The 17,218-nt window shown below is 42.6% G+C and overlaps 2 protein-coding genes across 7 annotated transcripts in view; one reads left to right on the forward strand and one right to left on the reverse strand.

Annotated features, from left to right (window-relative positions):
- The first annotated feature begins 1,009 nt into the window (after nucleotides 1-1,009).
- Nucleotides 1,010-3,050, forward strand: LOC125967639 (zinc finger protein OZF-like). Of its 2 annotated transcripts, none has more exons than XM_049718875.1 (2): nucleotides 1,010-1,278; nucleotides 1,453-3,050. In XM_049718875.1, the coding sequence occupies exon 2, from the start codon at nucleotides 1,551-1,553 to the stop codon at nucleotides 2,742-2,744; it is 1,194 nt and encodes a 397-aa protein (XP_049574832.1). In that variant the 5' UTR covers nucleotides 1,010-1,278; nucleotides 1,453-1,550; the 3' UTR covers nucleotides 2,745-3,050. The 2 variants fall into 2 exon arrangements, with proteins under 2 accessions (XP_049574832.1, XP_049574833.1); XM_049718876.1 differs by having other exon boundaries at nucleotides 1,010-1,234.
- Nucleotides 3,051-8,255: 5,205 nt separating this feature from the next.
- The window catches only part of samd4a (sterile alpha motif domain containing 4A), a 48,624-nt gene continuing 39,661 nt past the window's right edge, over nucleotides 8,256-17,218 (reverse strand). For all 5 annotated transcript variants that reach the window (XM_049718868.1, XM_049718869.1, XM_049718867.1 and 2 more), the window contains 2 exons: nucleotides 16,781-16,864; nucleotides 8,256-14,159 (listed from right to left, as the gene is read on the reverse strand). In XM_049718868.1, the coding sequence (XP_049574825.1) occupies nucleotides 14,131-14,159; nucleotides 16,781-16,864 (113 nt within the window). In that variant the 3' untranslated portion in view covers nucleotides 8,256-14,130. The remainder of the gene's footprint in view (nucleotides 14,160-16,780; nucleotides 16,865-17,218) is intronic.

Here is a 17,218-nt window from a genome sequence, read left to right on the forward strand (position 1 = left end):
TTCTCCGGGCACTCCGGTTTCCTCCCACATCCCAAAAACATGCTTGGTAGGCCGATTGATCACTCCAAATTGTCCCTAGGTGTGAGTGCGAGTGCGAATGGTTGTTTGTCACTGTGTGCCCTGCGATTGGCTGGCAACCGGTTCAGGGTGTCCCCCGCCTACTGCCCGATGACGGCTGGGAGAGGCTCCAGCACGCCCGCGACCCCTGTGGGGACTAAGCGGTTCAGAAAATGGATGGATGGATGAAAGAATGAGGTGAGACAGTGTATGTGCAAGAATGGAGGAGCATGTTTACAGGAAGGTCACTTGGAGATAAAAACCAGCAGGTGCCAGAGGGAGCCAGCCAAGGACTCGGCCAAAGATGATCGCCAAGGCCGAAAGACGGGATGGAAGACAACAGCCCCCACACACACCGATTCGCCCATAACCAGCACCACTCCCATGGAATCAGAATCGCCTGCGAACTTGCCACACCCCCTGACTCATCACCCATCAAACTCGGCCGACACTGGCATGTGCAAATGAATATAAACTGACCAAAGAACCTTGAATGTTGCCTTTTCTGAATGGAGACTTTCTGCTCTTGAAGGGCCCAGCGCTGTATTGTACTTTCCTGAAAACAGAGCTTTCTGAACAAGAATTGTGATTGAACTCAACCAACCTGTGTAAGTCTAATTTCTGCTTCCGTGTCTTAGCATTTTCCTAAATCTGAAGAATTCAAACGAGTTGTATTGTTTGATGTATTATATGGGTTGTTTCCACGGGATGTTGTAATATAGAGAAAAATGTACGCATTGCCGTTGTTGACATTGTGTTTACTTGATTGATTTTTGTCTATTGTATTGTGAGGTGTATTGCTTAGTTGTGTGTGTTATTGAAGTAAAAACAAACAAAAAAAAAACGGATCGTGTGTATGTGGCGGCGGGGGCGATTCGTTGAACGATTCGTTTGAACGAATCATGAGTGAACCAATTCTAAACATTCAGTTCACTTAAAAAACTGGAGTGCACATCACTAACGTAACCTCCGTGGCCAGTGACGTCACGTACCCGGATGATGACCGGCCTTTTCACCGTCGTTCTCTTAAAAAGTTAAAATTGCTCGCGCGTCGCTGTCCAAAAGCCGCCTTTGTTAGCCAAACATTGTTAAACAAGTGTTGTGATTACAGTGTAAAAATGTTTGCAAGCACCGCAGCAAAGTACGTGGAGGAAAAGGAGCGTAGTCGTCGACGACTGTAAGCAGTTTGCCTGCAGCCTTATGTTGTGTTACGCAGAGATGGTTAGTACTTGCTGAGGAAAAAACTATTTTCTATTTTGAATTCTCTTCGAGTGTTTATTTTTTGTAGAATTCTATCAAAAATAATGCCTTACATAGGTTTTGCCAGTTTCTCTTTAACTGTAAATGTTATTGTTAATATACATTGAAATGATGCGCGTTTGTCTTGTTTTGCAGACATCAGTGAAGCTATTCGTCCTAAGCAGCAGGAGCCAGAGCTTACTTGCATTAAAGAGGAAGATGTGGGCAAAGAGGTCCACCACTTGAATGAACAAATGGAGCAGACGATTCTTTGCACCATAAACAAGGAGGAAGAGCCGGACCGGCCTTGTATTAAAGAGGAGGGAGAAGACTCCTGTGATATTAAAAAGGAGGAGGAGGAGGAAGAGGACACATGCAAGATGTCATTGACTGGTGTTCCCGTGAAGCGTTTCGATAAGGGTCAACGTGAGGCGAGCAAAGGGGCGGAGCCTCCAAGCTGCAGCTCAAGTCAACAAATGACCAGAGAAGGTGATGGAGACCACTGTGGAGGATCACAAGCAGCTCCACCATCAGATAGTGATGACGTGTCGTCACATGTTCCTGCTGCTGCTTCTGCTGCTGCTACTGCTGCTGCTGCTGCTGCTGATGATGATGATGATGATGAGTCTCAAAACAAACACAGGCAATGTTCTCAGTGTGGAAAATGTTGTGCTAATAACAGTGTTTTGAAACAACACATGAAGATTCACACAAGAAAGAAAAACCTTCCCCGCTCAGTTTGTGGCCAAAAATTCTCTCAGGGAGGACATTTAAAACAGCACACAAGAATCCACACAGGCGAGAAACCTTTTTCCTGCTCAGTTTGTGGCCAAAGATTCTCTGATAAGAGATACTTAAAAATGCACACAAGGATCCACACTGGTGAGAAACCTTTTTCATGCTCAGTTTGTGGCCAAAAATTCTCTCAGGGGGGACATTTAAAACAGCACACAAGAACCCACACTGGTGAGAAACCTTTTTTCTGCTCAGTTTGTGGCCAAAAATTCGCTGGGAAGAGAACTCTAACACTTCATACAAGAACCAACACTGGCGAAAAATCTTTTTCATGCTCAGTTTGTGGCCAAAAATTTGGTTGTAAGGGACATTTAAAAACGCACACAAAAATCTGCACTGGCGAGAAATCTTTTTTATGCTTAGTGTGTGGCCAAAAGTTACGTTGTCTGGCAGCCTTAACAACGCACACAAGAATCCACACTGGCGAGAAACCTTTTTCATGTTCAGTTTGTGGCCAAAAATTCAGTCGTAAGGAAACCTTACAAATACATACAAGAATCCACACCGGTGAGAAACCTTTTTCATGCTCAGTTTGTGGCCAAACTCATATAAGAATCCACACTGTCGAGAACCCTTTTGCCTGCTCAGTCACTTGCCAAAGAGTCTTCATTGGGCATTCTGAGTGTGTTGGAGAGACGAGTTATGATTCATGAAGTTTTCACTTTCTATTTGTGCAAACTTCGTGAATTTTTGCATCGATGATAATATAGTGAAGTGCTCTCGGGATGGTAATAGTTTTGCAGTTTTCATTATACTTGGTGTTAATTTTGTTTCTTGTTGTGTTTTTTAACAGTAGTAAATTTAATTAATATTCAGGGCAAGTTGCTTACTTTTCATGTTCATCTTAAGGTTTTTGCCCCCATTTTTGTCAAGACGTTTTGAACAATGTGGAATCATGTGGATAAGTATTGAATCATATGGAATTATGTAGAATGATATTAAATGATGATGAATGATGACACACGTCATGTGATACATTTTAAGAAATGGAGATCCATGAGATGTAATTCCCAACATTTTACGACACAAGTAAGTTACCGTATTTGCCGGTGTACAGGTCGACTCGGTGTATAAGTCGACCCCCTAAAATTCGACGGAAATTTACGATTTTATGATATATCCTTTGTATAAGTCGAGCTCAATTGTTGCATTATATTAAACTTCAAAATTCAATATGCGAAATTTATTGACGAAATGTGTTCAAATTCCGGGAGGCCGTGCGCATGCGGCTGTTTATAAGCACCGCGGAGGAGATCGCGGCCGGCGAGCTCGCGCACGCCGCCCGGCACCAACGGGAGGCCGGAAATAGCTCCAAGCCGAGCGGATCGGCACTTTATAAGCACCGCGCAGGAGATCGCGGCGCCTCATTGGACTTCCAGCGGCCGGCGAGCTCACGCACCCGCCCGGCACATCCGTGAGGCCGTGCGCACGAGCCAAGTGGCCGAAAATAGCCCCCGCCGAGCGGATCGGCTGTTTATAAGCACCGCGGAGGAGATCGCGGCCGGCGAGCTCGCGCACGCCGCCCGGCACCAACGGGAGGCGGGAAATAGCTCCAAGCCGAGCGGATCGGCACTTTATAAGCACCGCGCAGGAGATCGCGGCGCCTCATTCGACTTCCAGCGGGCCGCGCACTCGCGCACGCTGCCCGGTTCAAATTTTCTAAGTGCAACGCACAATGAGATGCATGAGAAACGGCCTTGGTTACCATCACATTTGAAGCGATGAATACGAAGTTAAATTTTATGACTCGGTGTATAAGTCGAGGTCGATTTTTTTCGGTCGATTTTGGATCGAAAAATGTCGACCAATACACCGGCAAATACGGTAAGTATTAAAGGGAAATGTGCTTTCGGCAGTTTGCAAACATATTTTTTAAGGTTGTGTTAAACTTATAATCATATTAATATAATATCTAGTATTGGAGTGCTCGTGTGGATTGGTGGGTGGCGAAGAATGTGCAGGCAAACTGCATGAACTTGTTTTCTTCAAAGTGTTGTGGAATAGGCCCAGACAGGGAGTACCGGACGAGAACACCTCAAGGTCGGTGAGAAACGAGAACAACATCACGTCCAGGTGGTTGGGCTTCGTGGGGAAAACCCAACCGCCTGACCTCAGCAATAACACCTAGACGGGGAGGAGATGGCCATCGACCAATCATCACACAATGTTTTGTTGTGTTTCTTCAAAACTGGGCAACCCGGAAGAATGTGTCGTCTTTTTGTGGTCACAAAAACGCACGAGTTTTAGTGTGAGGGACCCGGGACCCAGGCCTGTATTAGTTCGCTTTGTCAGGAATAAACAATTGGTAAATTTGGTCTGATTGATCTACTGGTCTTCTCTTTGACAGAACGAACTCGCAAAATTGTTAGGTGCGCCAGTGTGTGGATTGGGACATAGCAAGTGTTGATCGCAATTTGGAGTCAGATCAATAACTAAAATCCGTAGCCTAACAGTATCATAAAAAGCATATCAAAGTCAAAGTCTGCTTTATTGTCAATTTCTTCACATGTCAAGACATACAAAGAGATCAAAATGATCATTAGTTCATTTGATACCACGGCATTAACCTCAAATTAATCAAACAGATCACATACACTAATACCAGACACTAAAAAAACAGAGAGGGCCGTGAAGTGGGAGAAACAGCAATATGTACACATTCTGTTATGTTATACAAACTCATACACTTTTTCATGGTCATATATGTGTAAATACTCTTATTGTTTGATACAAACATGACTGCTCATTCGTGGGCACAGATACAATACACCAGGGGTGTCGAACTCTAGTCCTCGGGGGCCGCGTTCTAATATGTTTTCCGAGTTACCCTCGTTAAAGACACCTGAGTGAAAAGATCAGTCCATTTGCACGTTCTGCAGGAGCCTAACTTTTGACACAGGTGCACTTAACGAGGGAATCTTGGAAAACATGTTGGAATGCGGCCCCTGAGGACTGGTGAAGTGAATTTTGAACTTTATGCGTATCTGTATGTTGCATTAGATGATCCACTAGTAGCAGTAAGACTATCAAACTATTTTTGCTGTACAGAGAAGCTTTAGTTTCAGTAATGTATAGGTACTTAGTAGAAGATAGAAGGGCCAGTTGTCCGTGACCAGGGAGAGCTGAAGGGATGACCTTTTAGGGGAAACAAGCAGACTGAGACTCAAACTGCAGCTGTTGCCCAAAGCCGTGACATCAGCTTCTTGTCAGGTATAAAAGCTACGGGCCTAACAAAAGAAGGAGGGGGGGGGGGGTTCGCTCTAGCTTGGGCTCGCTCGCTCTCTCTCGGGCTTTTTACATCCATGCCTTGGGGCCACTCAACTTTTTGGAAAGACTTCACTCTGACATCGGTTGAATAAAATCTTTTCCCAATCAGCCGTGGGTCTCTGAGGTGTTCATTTGCCTGGAACCAGCCACCGACCACCGAGTGTTTTTTGGAGACCAGCGAAGCCACAAAAACCATATACCACACTGGCGTGCGACACCCCTGCAGTACACAGAACTGAGCAACCATCCAATGCACATGGGCACAAATGAGACACACACACACACACACACACACACACACACACACACACACACACACACGCACACGCACACACGCACACACGCACGCACACACACACACACACACGCACACGTGCGCGCGCACGCACGCACGCACTGGAGTGCAAGTGTTTCCATTTGTTGAGGCTGATCATGAAAATAAACGCAATTTATAAAAATAAATAAATAAAGGGTGAGGGGGTTCTGCATAGCACTCAGAAGGTAGTTGTGCCTCTGGTTCAGATACTGTACTTTCAGGTACTTTATTATATTATTATACTTTATTCATATAGTATTTTTCACCTACACACAATTGTCTGTCTTTTGTCAACCAAAGACAAACAGCAAGTGAAGATGGCTGTGGTGGGAAAATCGCTTCCAGTGATGATTACAATATTATATGAGTTGTGAAGTGTAATTTGGAATTCCCTCTCTATTCCTGTAGGTGGCCTTAGAACAGGGGTCACCAACCTTTCTTAAACTGAGAGCTACTTCCTGGGTACTGATTAAACCAAAGGACTACCAGTCTGACACACACTTCTGAAATAGCCAATTTGCTCAATTTGGCTTTCACTGTGTTATTTGTCATTTCCAGTTCACATGTAAGTATGATTTTAACAACAATAGCAAAAATACAGTCAAACCTTGTTTTTTTACCATAATCCGTTCTAGAAGGCGGTTCGAGAAGCGAATCGGACGAATTCCAAATCTATTTTTCCCATTATAAATAATGGACATTTTTTTAATCCATTTCAAGACAAAAAAATAAATAAAAACGCCTTTTTTTTAAGCATTTTTTCATTTGCGCATATTTGTCCGATCGCGCAACTGCAGCGCACCGCCGAACGCGCAACCGTAGCGCGTCGCCCACTGCGCAACTGCACCGCGCTGGTCGCATTATTGTGACTGAGCCGTCGCTGAAATTTAGAAGATATTTTTAAAGTCCTGATGTACTTTCCAAAATTTAAGTGGACGTCAGTGCGCAGGGAGCTTAATTTGGTCCGATCGCGCAACCGCAGCACGCCGGCCGGGCGCTCACTGTCGCATTGCTTTAAGAGCGTCTTTGTGTTTTAGGATGGCTTTACTGCTCCCACTTGCTTTCTTTGGAGGGATGAATAGGAGTTAATACAATCCTCAAAGTAACAAAAATACAATAACAACGGAGTCAGTCGGCATCCGGGCCGCGCGGTCGGGTTTTTTCGGGTCCTCCCGGCTCATCTCGCGAGGTTCGACCTCCGAATTTTGTTCGACAACCGAAGCAAAAAACTCCAATTTTTTGTTCGAATTCCGATTTGTTCGAGAAAGCAGGACGTTCGAAAACCGAGGTTTGACTGTAAAATAAATAGATGCAACTCACTGACAAGTGCCGCTATTTGAGCTAATTATAGAACAGGCCTGCGGGCGACTCATGCAGTCCTCACGGGCGACCTGGTGCCCGCGGGCACCATGTTGGTGACCCCTGCCTTAGAATGTCCACCTGGCGTCAGTGACACGGTTCTATTCTATATTTGCTGGTCAGGGAGAATTCAGTTTCAGCAATGTGTGCAATCCTATAATAAGGTAAAGTGGCTGTTGTCGTCCATCACCAACAGCGCTGGTCAAGATCTCCTTTTTAGGACTGAAGTAAACTAGTAGATTGAAAACCGCAGCTGGTGCACAAAGACATGACATCAGCTCCTTGCCAGGTATAAAAGATACGGGCCTGACAGGGGTTGGGGGGCTTTTTACATCCATGCCTTGGGCCACTCAACTTTTTGGAAAGACTTCACTCTGACATTGGTTGAATAAAATCTTTTCCCAATCAGCCGTGGTCCCTGAAGTGCTCATTCGTCGGGAAACAGCCACCGATCACCGAGTGTTTTTTGAAGACCAGCGAAGCAGCAAAAACCATATACCACAGTTGCAATACCAATTGTACTTAATATAATTGGCAACTGTATTTTAACGTCATGGGTTTCCACACTTGAAAAGGAAGGACTTGACCTTTGTTCGGGTTTTTATTGAGCTAAACAATCAAGCTGAAAAACCGGTAGGCCCTTTGGTCTCCTCTTCCCATAAGTTGTTTCCTTTCTCCGTGGAGCTCAGCGTGGTTCGCTGCTCCTGCTGTGTTGTTGCTGCTGTTCACTGGACAAGAGGATTGTGCTGTTTGCTGCTTATGAACCCTGGTGGGTGCGTGCTCCCAATCAGGAAAGATTGCGCTCAGCTGTTGAGGCGCTCTGAGGAGCTCCACTGCGTGCTGCGCGTTCACGTCGCACACCTGCAGTGACCCCTTGTGGTCACATGCACCCACAGACAGGTGCGCACCTCCCTGGTCGCCGCAACAATAACGAAAGAGCTTTGAAAAGCTGATTTTGGGGAAAACGTTCTAAAGATATACCTTAAAGTCTCCACTTTAATCATGTATTATTCCTCAGACCCCCTCATTAGTGACATGTTTATGGTCAGTTATTTCCAACAACCCTTAACAATAGTGGAAGTCGGTATGCCACTGCAAATATACAGTATTAAATCTCGTGTATGAAAATTTCTGAACAAAATAGATTTTTGACAATGTCGTCTTTTTAAACGCCATGCCATACATGGCTTGTTTGAGAACAACAGAACCGCACAGACAAACGTGAAGTTTTTAAACTTTTTTTTATGGATAACAGGGCATGCCAAATCACAGCATTCTGGTATGTCAACAAATTACAGCAAGACAATAAAAGCACTTGAATGCATCCACACACAGACACACAAATTCTCTCTCACGCACACGCACGCACACATATATATAAGCACGCGTAAACACACACAAGTACATATATTGTACAGACCAGAATAATTCTGAACTTCAAGGAAGTACCTACAGAAAACAGGAAGTGGACTTAAATTTGGGAGTTTAAGATCAGGGGATGCTTTGAGAATAATTGTCAATTTTTGTCTATGTGAAGCCCTTTGAGACTGTTTGTGATTTAGAATAAACTTGACTTGACAGGCGGTCATAACCATCGACATAAATGAATGGACTAACAATTGGCCCCTTGTGGCTTAAACCAGAGGGCAGATATTTTACATTGCCACTGGTACTGACATGTTACTTTTTCCTCTGAAAAGACTGGTATAGGTGTGTTTTACCTTAGGATCCCTGAATGAAGTAATGCGAGCCTCTCGTTTGCATCGACCATCAATAGTATATTATCTGAGTATCATGAATCGTGATTTACAGGGATTGGGATTACATTTCTCATTGATTTTTTTCCGATGGGGTTTGACTTCGTTTTATTGTTGAGGATTCTTACAGCACGATGCAGACTAATCTTCAAGTAGCACTCAGAGCTACACTTTGTATGAGAAAATTAATAATTGCATTTTTACCAGTGAAATCAGCATGTCGCGCTCTTTCAAGACATATTGGTGCAACCGTACACCACACACTGCGTTATGACAGAAAATAACGGGACCGTGCTGTGGTAAAATCAACGTGTGCAAGGTGCGCTCAGCGGGTGGCAACGCAAGATGGCCGCCGGCGGCTTCACTTCTCGCTACTGCTAGTAAGCGGCATTTTTAGTCCATTCATATATAAATCTGTGGTTTTAACACGGCGACTCCAAGTGAGGGTGACTGACTGGTTGAGTTCACACAGCGAAGTTTCAATTAATATTCATCTCGTGGATTTTCTCCTAGAATTGGGCCAATCAAAAGTCAAAGAAGTGTTCCTTGTCATGCCTTGATAGAATGTTGATTAAAAACGTTACAAATATATTTAAAAAAATAAAACATAGCTCTAAGTCAGTAGAGCCACGTGTATCCGCCTTATCAATTAAAAACATGCCTGCACAAGTAAAGTCTACATGGGAGCATAAAGCATGACACATACAAAGACTTTGAGAAATAAATGGATCTGCTGTGTGAACACGGCCCAGCACAGCATCCACTGGTTTCCTCCTAAAAGAAATCACTTTTTTAAAAGTTGATTTAAAAAAAAAAAAAAAAAAAAAAAAAACAAGATTATTACATTAGGGACATTGGGGGTAAATGTCTCAGAGTACAAAAAAAAAGGCACTGCCATTTGTTATTCTAAATATGACTCTCAGCCTTCTGCATGCAGGTTTAAGATGATAAATTACTCATTTGTCTTTTTCTGCACATCCCACAAATGTCCTTTTGTGTAAGTCTTTTCTTTTTTACAATATACAACTAAACTCTTTTAGTGAAATATATACGCAAGCCTGCAGTCAATACAGGACATCGGCTCTTTGATGAAAATGAAATTATAAATGCAATAAAGGAGCACAGTCAAGCGGTAGAAATTTGTTACACATTAGACGCTGTTCAATTTACAAAAAAGAAAAAAGACACCACAAAAATAAAATGGAGTATTTCATCTAAAACGTAGAAACTAAAACAAATCCCACAATACAAAACAGCATATTATATATATGACTTTGAAAGTACACAAATACTTTTGGAATAACACTAACTGCAACGATTGCAGCCCACACACAACGAGAAAGTGGGAATTTGGTTTAAAGATCCATCGCCCAATCTCAGCCATGTTCAAATTGCAAACCTTCACACAAAGCGAGCATCTTTATGTTTGTGCTGCCTTGAACAAATCTAAAAAGAAAAAGATAAGGGGGGGGGGGGGGGGAAGGATGCCTACACTAGTGACAAGTCCCTTTATCTACAGCGTACTCTTCGATGGCCTTTTTTCCCCCTAGTGTGTGGGACACTGAAACAACCTTACGGTTGGAATTGGAGAATTTAACAAAGCAGGATTAAAAATATTTTCTATATTCCGAATCTGAACACATCATGATATTTTCTAAGATGTGCTACACTTCAAGGGACTTTCAGCGACAAATTCACATTTTACATAAAACCATTTGGTGATAGTCCAAATGAAGATCATTGGACAATGGAAAACGTGTACTCCCAACAAATCCATTGTGTATCAACAGTTTTTTTTTGTTTTTTTAAAGGCAGGTCAAATAAGAGATATGGTTGCCTCCAAGAGGAAACCTCAAATATCGCTGGAGATCTAACCTAAAAAAATTTGAACAAATACTGTACATACATATTTGCAGTTCTTCCGGAAAATATTCACAGCACTTCAATTTTTACACATATTGTTAGGATTCAGCCTCTGCAATTGATTTGATCAATTTTTTTTCCTGAAAACTCCACACACAACACCCCAGAATGAAAATACTAAGAAATCATCAATTGATTGTTTGGAAATTCCGCAGTTGATGGTGCATATCGGAGCACAAACCAAAGCTGTTGTCAAAGAACTGTCAGTAGATCTCTGAGACATGTACAGAGCTGGGTAGCAGAACAGAATGAGCAGCGTGGCCTCTCAATGAATGAATGTAGTTCAGGTCAGAGATGAGTGATTGTCCTCAAATGACCCAGCCAGCCTTATGTGATAACAATGCCTTATGTTTTTTTGTTATTGTTATTTTCATTATGGGGTGTTGGGTGTAGCATTTTGAGGATTAAGACTGTAATCCATCCATCCATTTTCTATACCGCTTGTCCCCACAGGAGAAGCGGGCGTGCTGGGGGCTATCCCAGCAGTCATCGGGAAGTAGGCGGGGGACACCCTGAACTGGTTGCCAGGGCATACAGAGAGAAAAAGCTATCCACACTCACACCTGTGGGAAATATGGAGTGCTCAATCAGCCTACTATGCATCTTTTTGGGATGCGGGAGGAAACCGGAGTGCCCGGAGAAAACCCAAGCGGGCACGGGGAGAACATGCAAACTCCACACAGGGAGGGCCGGAGGTGGAATCGAACCCGCACCTTCCTAACTGTGAGGTGGACGTACTAACCAGTGCTCCACCGTAAGACTGTAATATAAAAAAATCTATCAAAAGTGAAGCCGTGTGAATACTTTCCGGATGAGCTCCTCTTCCTTGTCCTCTCCTCTGGCTCGTGTGTGACTGAACGGTGATGTATGGACACTGAAGCTTCACATGAAAAAAAAAATCTTGGTATTTGACTGAAGGATGCAAACATGAATACAAAGCTACATAAAAACATCAATTAAAAAAAAACTGTTAATATCTGAGATGTCTGTATGGTTACCAGCCATAACTTGTTAATACATTTGGTACTTTAAATAATAATATACCTAACTGAGTAAAAGTATGACCTCTGCAACAATAATGAAGAGAAAAAGAACAGAATAAATACGAGTATCTTCCCCAAGTACTGATTCATAAGGCAAAGGACACTGGGATCAAGCTGCACATAAACAATGTCACATTGGTGCCTTGGTGGAAGCTTCTAGTTGAAGAAACAAAGGGCTCGTAATGCAGAAGAGCCCCTAACATCGAAACAAGTGCAACATCATGGCACACGTTGACTATAGTGCACGTATGTCCACGGCGACAGACTTGTTATACATGTGGCCTCACAGCAGGCACAATAAGGCACCACATCCAAGTGTTTAGTCTCTTGAAGGAAAACAATGCACCCCCGATGACAAATATGCTGTACTTTAAATGTGTTCATGCCCATCGTGAAGATGCAGCCACTCCAGTTTTTCACAGCATAGTATGTGAGGCTATGATGCGCATTATGAAGGAACGCCAGCAAAAAAAACCCCACAAAGGTTTGAAACACTGTTGTCCAATGGCATGACATCAAGTTGAAGTAAATAAACAGAACAAAATATGAAGTGACTCATGCATGCAAAAAGTTGGCTTGGTCCTCGAACTGTGTGTTCAAATTTGGCACACAGTTGATGGATATGACCCGACGCCTAAATGGATGCGACAGGTTATCGAACGACAACACTGACAACTGAGGAGTAAGATTGCTTTGTTCAGACTCGAAATGAGCGCAGTGGTGCTTGAGTCGTGTCGATTTTGATGTTAGTGTAACATGTTATCAGATCAAGTGCAGGGAACAAAGGCAGTACTGTGCTATTATACAACTAACAAAATAAATGGTGTGCCATTAGATCACCTTGTTAGTGTTTCCTAACGACATTTCAATATAAAACTTAACAGAATATAGTCTGAATCCCAGACACAATAACTTGGTTTTCAAAACTAAATAAGAAAATAAAATCCTTGTCAGCCTATATTCAAAGGACGCTATAGTTAAAGATAGAATTACCCGCTAATAGTTGTCCCATCAACGAACGATCTTTGGCCTCTTGGGAGCCTCAACACGTGTGCCGTCTCTTCTGGCCAGTAGGTGGCACTATCTCCAGTCAAACAGTCTCTGGGCAGCAACCCTTCATGGACTGATTCGTGTGAAGCCTGCCCATTTCCTTACTCTCCTCACTTTCCTCCAAGGAAGACATATACGTAGTTGCAATATGCAGCTCAAATCACCCCTGTTTAACAAAGGTCTTAAAAGGAAAAAAATATATATATCTATATATAAATGCATAAAAATTCCACTGGTAATACAGCTTGTATTGAGCTCCCATTTATACAACGATAGCCCGCATTTTTTAAGGCCTCCCCCTCACAAACACTCTGAATTCAGAGTTAATACAGTACAAGCTACAGATAAACAATATGCAACAGAGTGCTCACTCCCTCTTCCGCTTGCAGGACAAACTGATGACGTGATTGGACACGACATCCATCTCCCTCTGTCATTTTAAGGACACCAAAGGTCCCGCCTCTGATGTCTTGTTCCTTCAAACATCCGCATCCCTTTCAGGATCCCTCCTCACTTTCCCGGCTCCGTTCCTTCAACCTTCGGCACCTTTCCCCAACGTCCCTGTTTCATATTTTTACTTTCTCTCTCTCTCTCCCTCTCTCTCTCTCAATTGGCACATTTTTATAAACAATGAGCATGTTGCTTGTAAACTAGCGTGATGGCTACTTGTGGGGGATGTAAAGCTGGCAGACAGCCAAGGCTTTTTACAGGATAGTCCAACATCCATACCCGATTCCTTTTTTGTTTGCGTACCCTTTGAAAGTAGCATCGATATGTAAACAATAGAGACATGTGATAGACAATCTGTTTTGTTTGCAGCTCAAAATTGAGCAACAGGCCTTTCCCAAATGCTTGCCATCCATCTGCTTGTCTCGTTTTTGGGGGTCCGAGGTACTGACACAGATGTGGAAAATGCCACTAGCACTCTTGGTTGACACATGGGGATTGTAAAAGAGGGTGTGGGGGACTTTATTGGACCCCTGTCACCCAGCCCAGTATCTCTGCCTCTGCTGATGGCACACTGCTCCTGACATGATCTCCTGAAGGGGCTCTGGTCACACACTGTTCAGCCCATATTTGATACTTTCCTCTCCCCACATGACTGAGATGGTCATGGCAGGAAGTGTGTCCCTCCCCCCACCCCATCGACGCAGCCAATGTGTTGGCTTGTGTTTCTCTGATGCCTCCCAGTCCCTTGGTTGAGCTCTACTTTGGCTACGAGAGAGGGCACTGGAGGGCAGATGACGTCAGGGTGACTTGTTGTGAGAGGGCCTTCTAAAGCTACCCAGCACACAGTTCTGCTGCTCTCATCCAGGTTCTCGTTTCATATAGTCGATGTGCGATCGGCACCATCTGAAGATGAAAAGGAGAAAAAATAACATTTGAGAATATTTGCACCAAAAAAAAGCTAAAATGTTTAAGTAAAATGTTCAAATGTTTCAGTTTGAATATTCCATAGCTTAAATTTGTAGTGTATTCAATTGACAGGTTGAACAACATTTTCAAATAATTGTATTCTGTTTTTAATTTACGCTTTAAACGTCTCACTTTCATCGGAATTGGGATTTGTGATTAAAAGACACTCAGAAGTGTGAGGCCCTTTCGCTCCAATTCCAACCTATTGTTAATTAAGCCAGTCAGTGCAGTGTTGATAATACAACATAGATATAAATATTGAAGATCCTAAGAAAACGGCCATTAAATACCGACTGGAGAAACTTGGAGGTTGGAAAGTAACACTATAGTATGCACTGCAATATATGTACTGCATCTCATTCCTCAAAATATTCACCCATAGATGACAATTGCTCATGACTGTAGGAGGGGAGTAATATCGTATAGTAGATGCACCTTGAAAGGCACTGTACAACAGGCATTCAAACCACGGAGCTTCTGACATAGTGCCTGTTTGAATCTTTTCTATTAACTGTTGTAATCATGGCATGAATCACATGATTGGTTGTGTCGTGTTGAAACTGTGCCCGGAGCTTTGTCTGCAAGCAGATAAATAACGTGAATTTGATTTGATTGGACAGTCGTCAACTGCGTTTGAAAGGGCATTTATGCAGGCTTTATTTCTATGGAACTGCGTAGCTTGGTAACATTTTCCTAAGCAGCCCTAGAGGCAACAGCTGTCAAACTGTTGTTTTTCTCTGAAAGCCTCTATCAGTATTTTGACAGATGTGTTATTCCCCAACCATAACAGTGAGGGCCCAAGCCCCCTCACTGTCTGCCAAGTTTGGATGAGAAAGCAGCAAAATGACTAATAGACAACAGTCAAGTATGGCAAAGGCAATTTCTGAAAATAAGTAGAATCATTTGAAATTAGAAATAATGCTTACTCAAAGTTTATTACCCAAATGCTTGCACCTACGCCCGAGAAACTCCATCAGAATGAGGAAATGTTAGTGTTATGCGCGGGAGACCGGGGGTCGAGCCGCAGCGCAACATTTTTTGCGTCTGGCACTTCAGGAGCACCTCGTCCCGATGTCCAGTCACTGATATCGTGTTGAACTATGAGAACATTTCGTAAGACTTGCCTACGGTAAAGAAAAATGGCTAAAATCCCACGGTGTGCTACGTTTCTGTCAAACTGGGGTGCTGCGGTCGACATGACCATATGGTATGCAGTATAAAATGCAGCATCAGCGTCTTTCAGGTAACTTCTGTGGCTGCAATACATTTATTTCTTGTTTTCAACACAAACACACATGCAATACAGCTTTTGGAATTTTGTGTTTCACTGACGAATCAAAGTCTTTTGGAATTCAGAATATATACATAATATGTGAAGTAAATACTTTTGGCCATGACGAAGATAGTTGAAGAGTCTCCTTTTTAAGCAAGGTCTTACGGTCTATTGCTCGATGCTATTCTGTGCCTTCCCGACTGCTGACACATACACGCATACACAAAGCAGCACTTGTCCAAAGTTCAGTGTGGAGCACTGAGGCCCTACTGTCTTCACCTCAGTTAAGTTAAGTGGGGGTGGCAATGACTGTAACCCTGACCAAAATTTGTTGTACATTATGCACAACCATGCAAACACACACGCGCACGCACACAATCGTTTCAATCTTTACTACATAACCAAACAGTTTAGAACTATGTGGCAAGAAGATTATCAGGAAGTTGAGTGAAAATCAACCTGCAGGGGCAGCGGCTTTTTTATAAATTATTAACAAATACGATTCATTTTACAGTCTGACATTGACATGCAACTGAGTTCTCATGAGAATATATTGCATTTTAGTGTCAGAATGTCGATGTGTCATCAAGGCAGCGGTTTTTGAACACGCCCATGGTATTAAAATACAACTAAAAAAAGATCTGTGGTACAAATGGAGATCTAGCACATGGGACCCAGTCAGATGCACAGTCACTGTAATGGAAAGTCTCCCGAGTGAGCAGTGTCACACCCTGTGCCTTTCTGCTAGTAAAAAGCAGATGAGTTGAAGTGTGTTAAAACCGCCTCCTAAGCCCGTATCTCAGTGAGTGTTTACAGAAACAAAAACTGTTGATGACTATTAAAACTATTGGCTTGGTGACTATTTGCCACCTTGAACCAACTCTGACAAAAGTCAACATTACGGCCACGTGCAAACCCTTGCTGCTCAGTGAGATACAGGCTAAGATGTCAGTCAAGGCTAATTAACAGGATACAGCGCCTCAGAATCTAGAGATTACCGGTACTAATGACCCCAAAGATAACAATGACTATGTTACTGTAATGAACCATGGCAAATTGACTTTGAAAAAACATTAAGTACATTTGTTATAGAATAAATGAGCATATTTCAAAGGAGTTAAAGGGACATTTGATTCTGTGAGTACCAAACACAGTTGAGAGGAAAATGTCAAAGACATGGGTGCTCAAAGGATACGACAAGAGATTTAAAATAAAGTGTGTGTTTGTATGCATTTTCAAACACAAATTCCATTAACAAATGGCATAACAGTTAAATATGTATTACCTCCCAATGCATGCTCTGTCATACTGAGACATAAAGATTCAAGGCGATTGTTGATGTCCGGCTCCGTAACTGGCAATTGAAGATCTGTACACATGGAAGAAAAAAAAAAAGAAAAAAAAAAGAAAAAAAAAAGACACACAATGATTAAATAATAAACAAGATGAATACGGTCGTTTCCAACTACAGATAAAACAATGAGTGTGATACAAGTCAAGTCACGTCATATTTGAATGCCACATGGTACAGATGTCAAATAATGGTGTAGTTCCTGTTTTAGTCAAAAGTAAATCATTCATATGAATAGTACTAATTCAAGGTAAAAACAAAGACTAAATTGTCTTTATATCATATGGTACAAGAATGGATATTTGATACGAGTGTGTGCACAGGGTGGGTGACCTCTACCATGAACCACCATGTCAATAAACTGTGATTTAA

This window comes from Syngnathus scovelli, chromosome 4, assembly GCF_024217435.2.
Source record: "Syngnathus scovelli strain Florida chromosome 4, RoL_Ssco_1.2, whole genome shotgun sequence".
Taxonomy (NCBI): domain Eukaryota; kingdom Metazoa; phylum Chordata; class Actinopteri; order Syngnathiformes; family Syngnathidae; genus Syngnathus; species Syngnathus scovelli.

What these genes read in the sequence shown, in the direction of transcription:
- LOC125967639 (XM_049718875.1), top strand. Translation starts at nt 1,551, where the DNA reads ATGGAGCAGACGATTCTTTGCACCATAAACAAGGAGGAAGAGCCGGAC.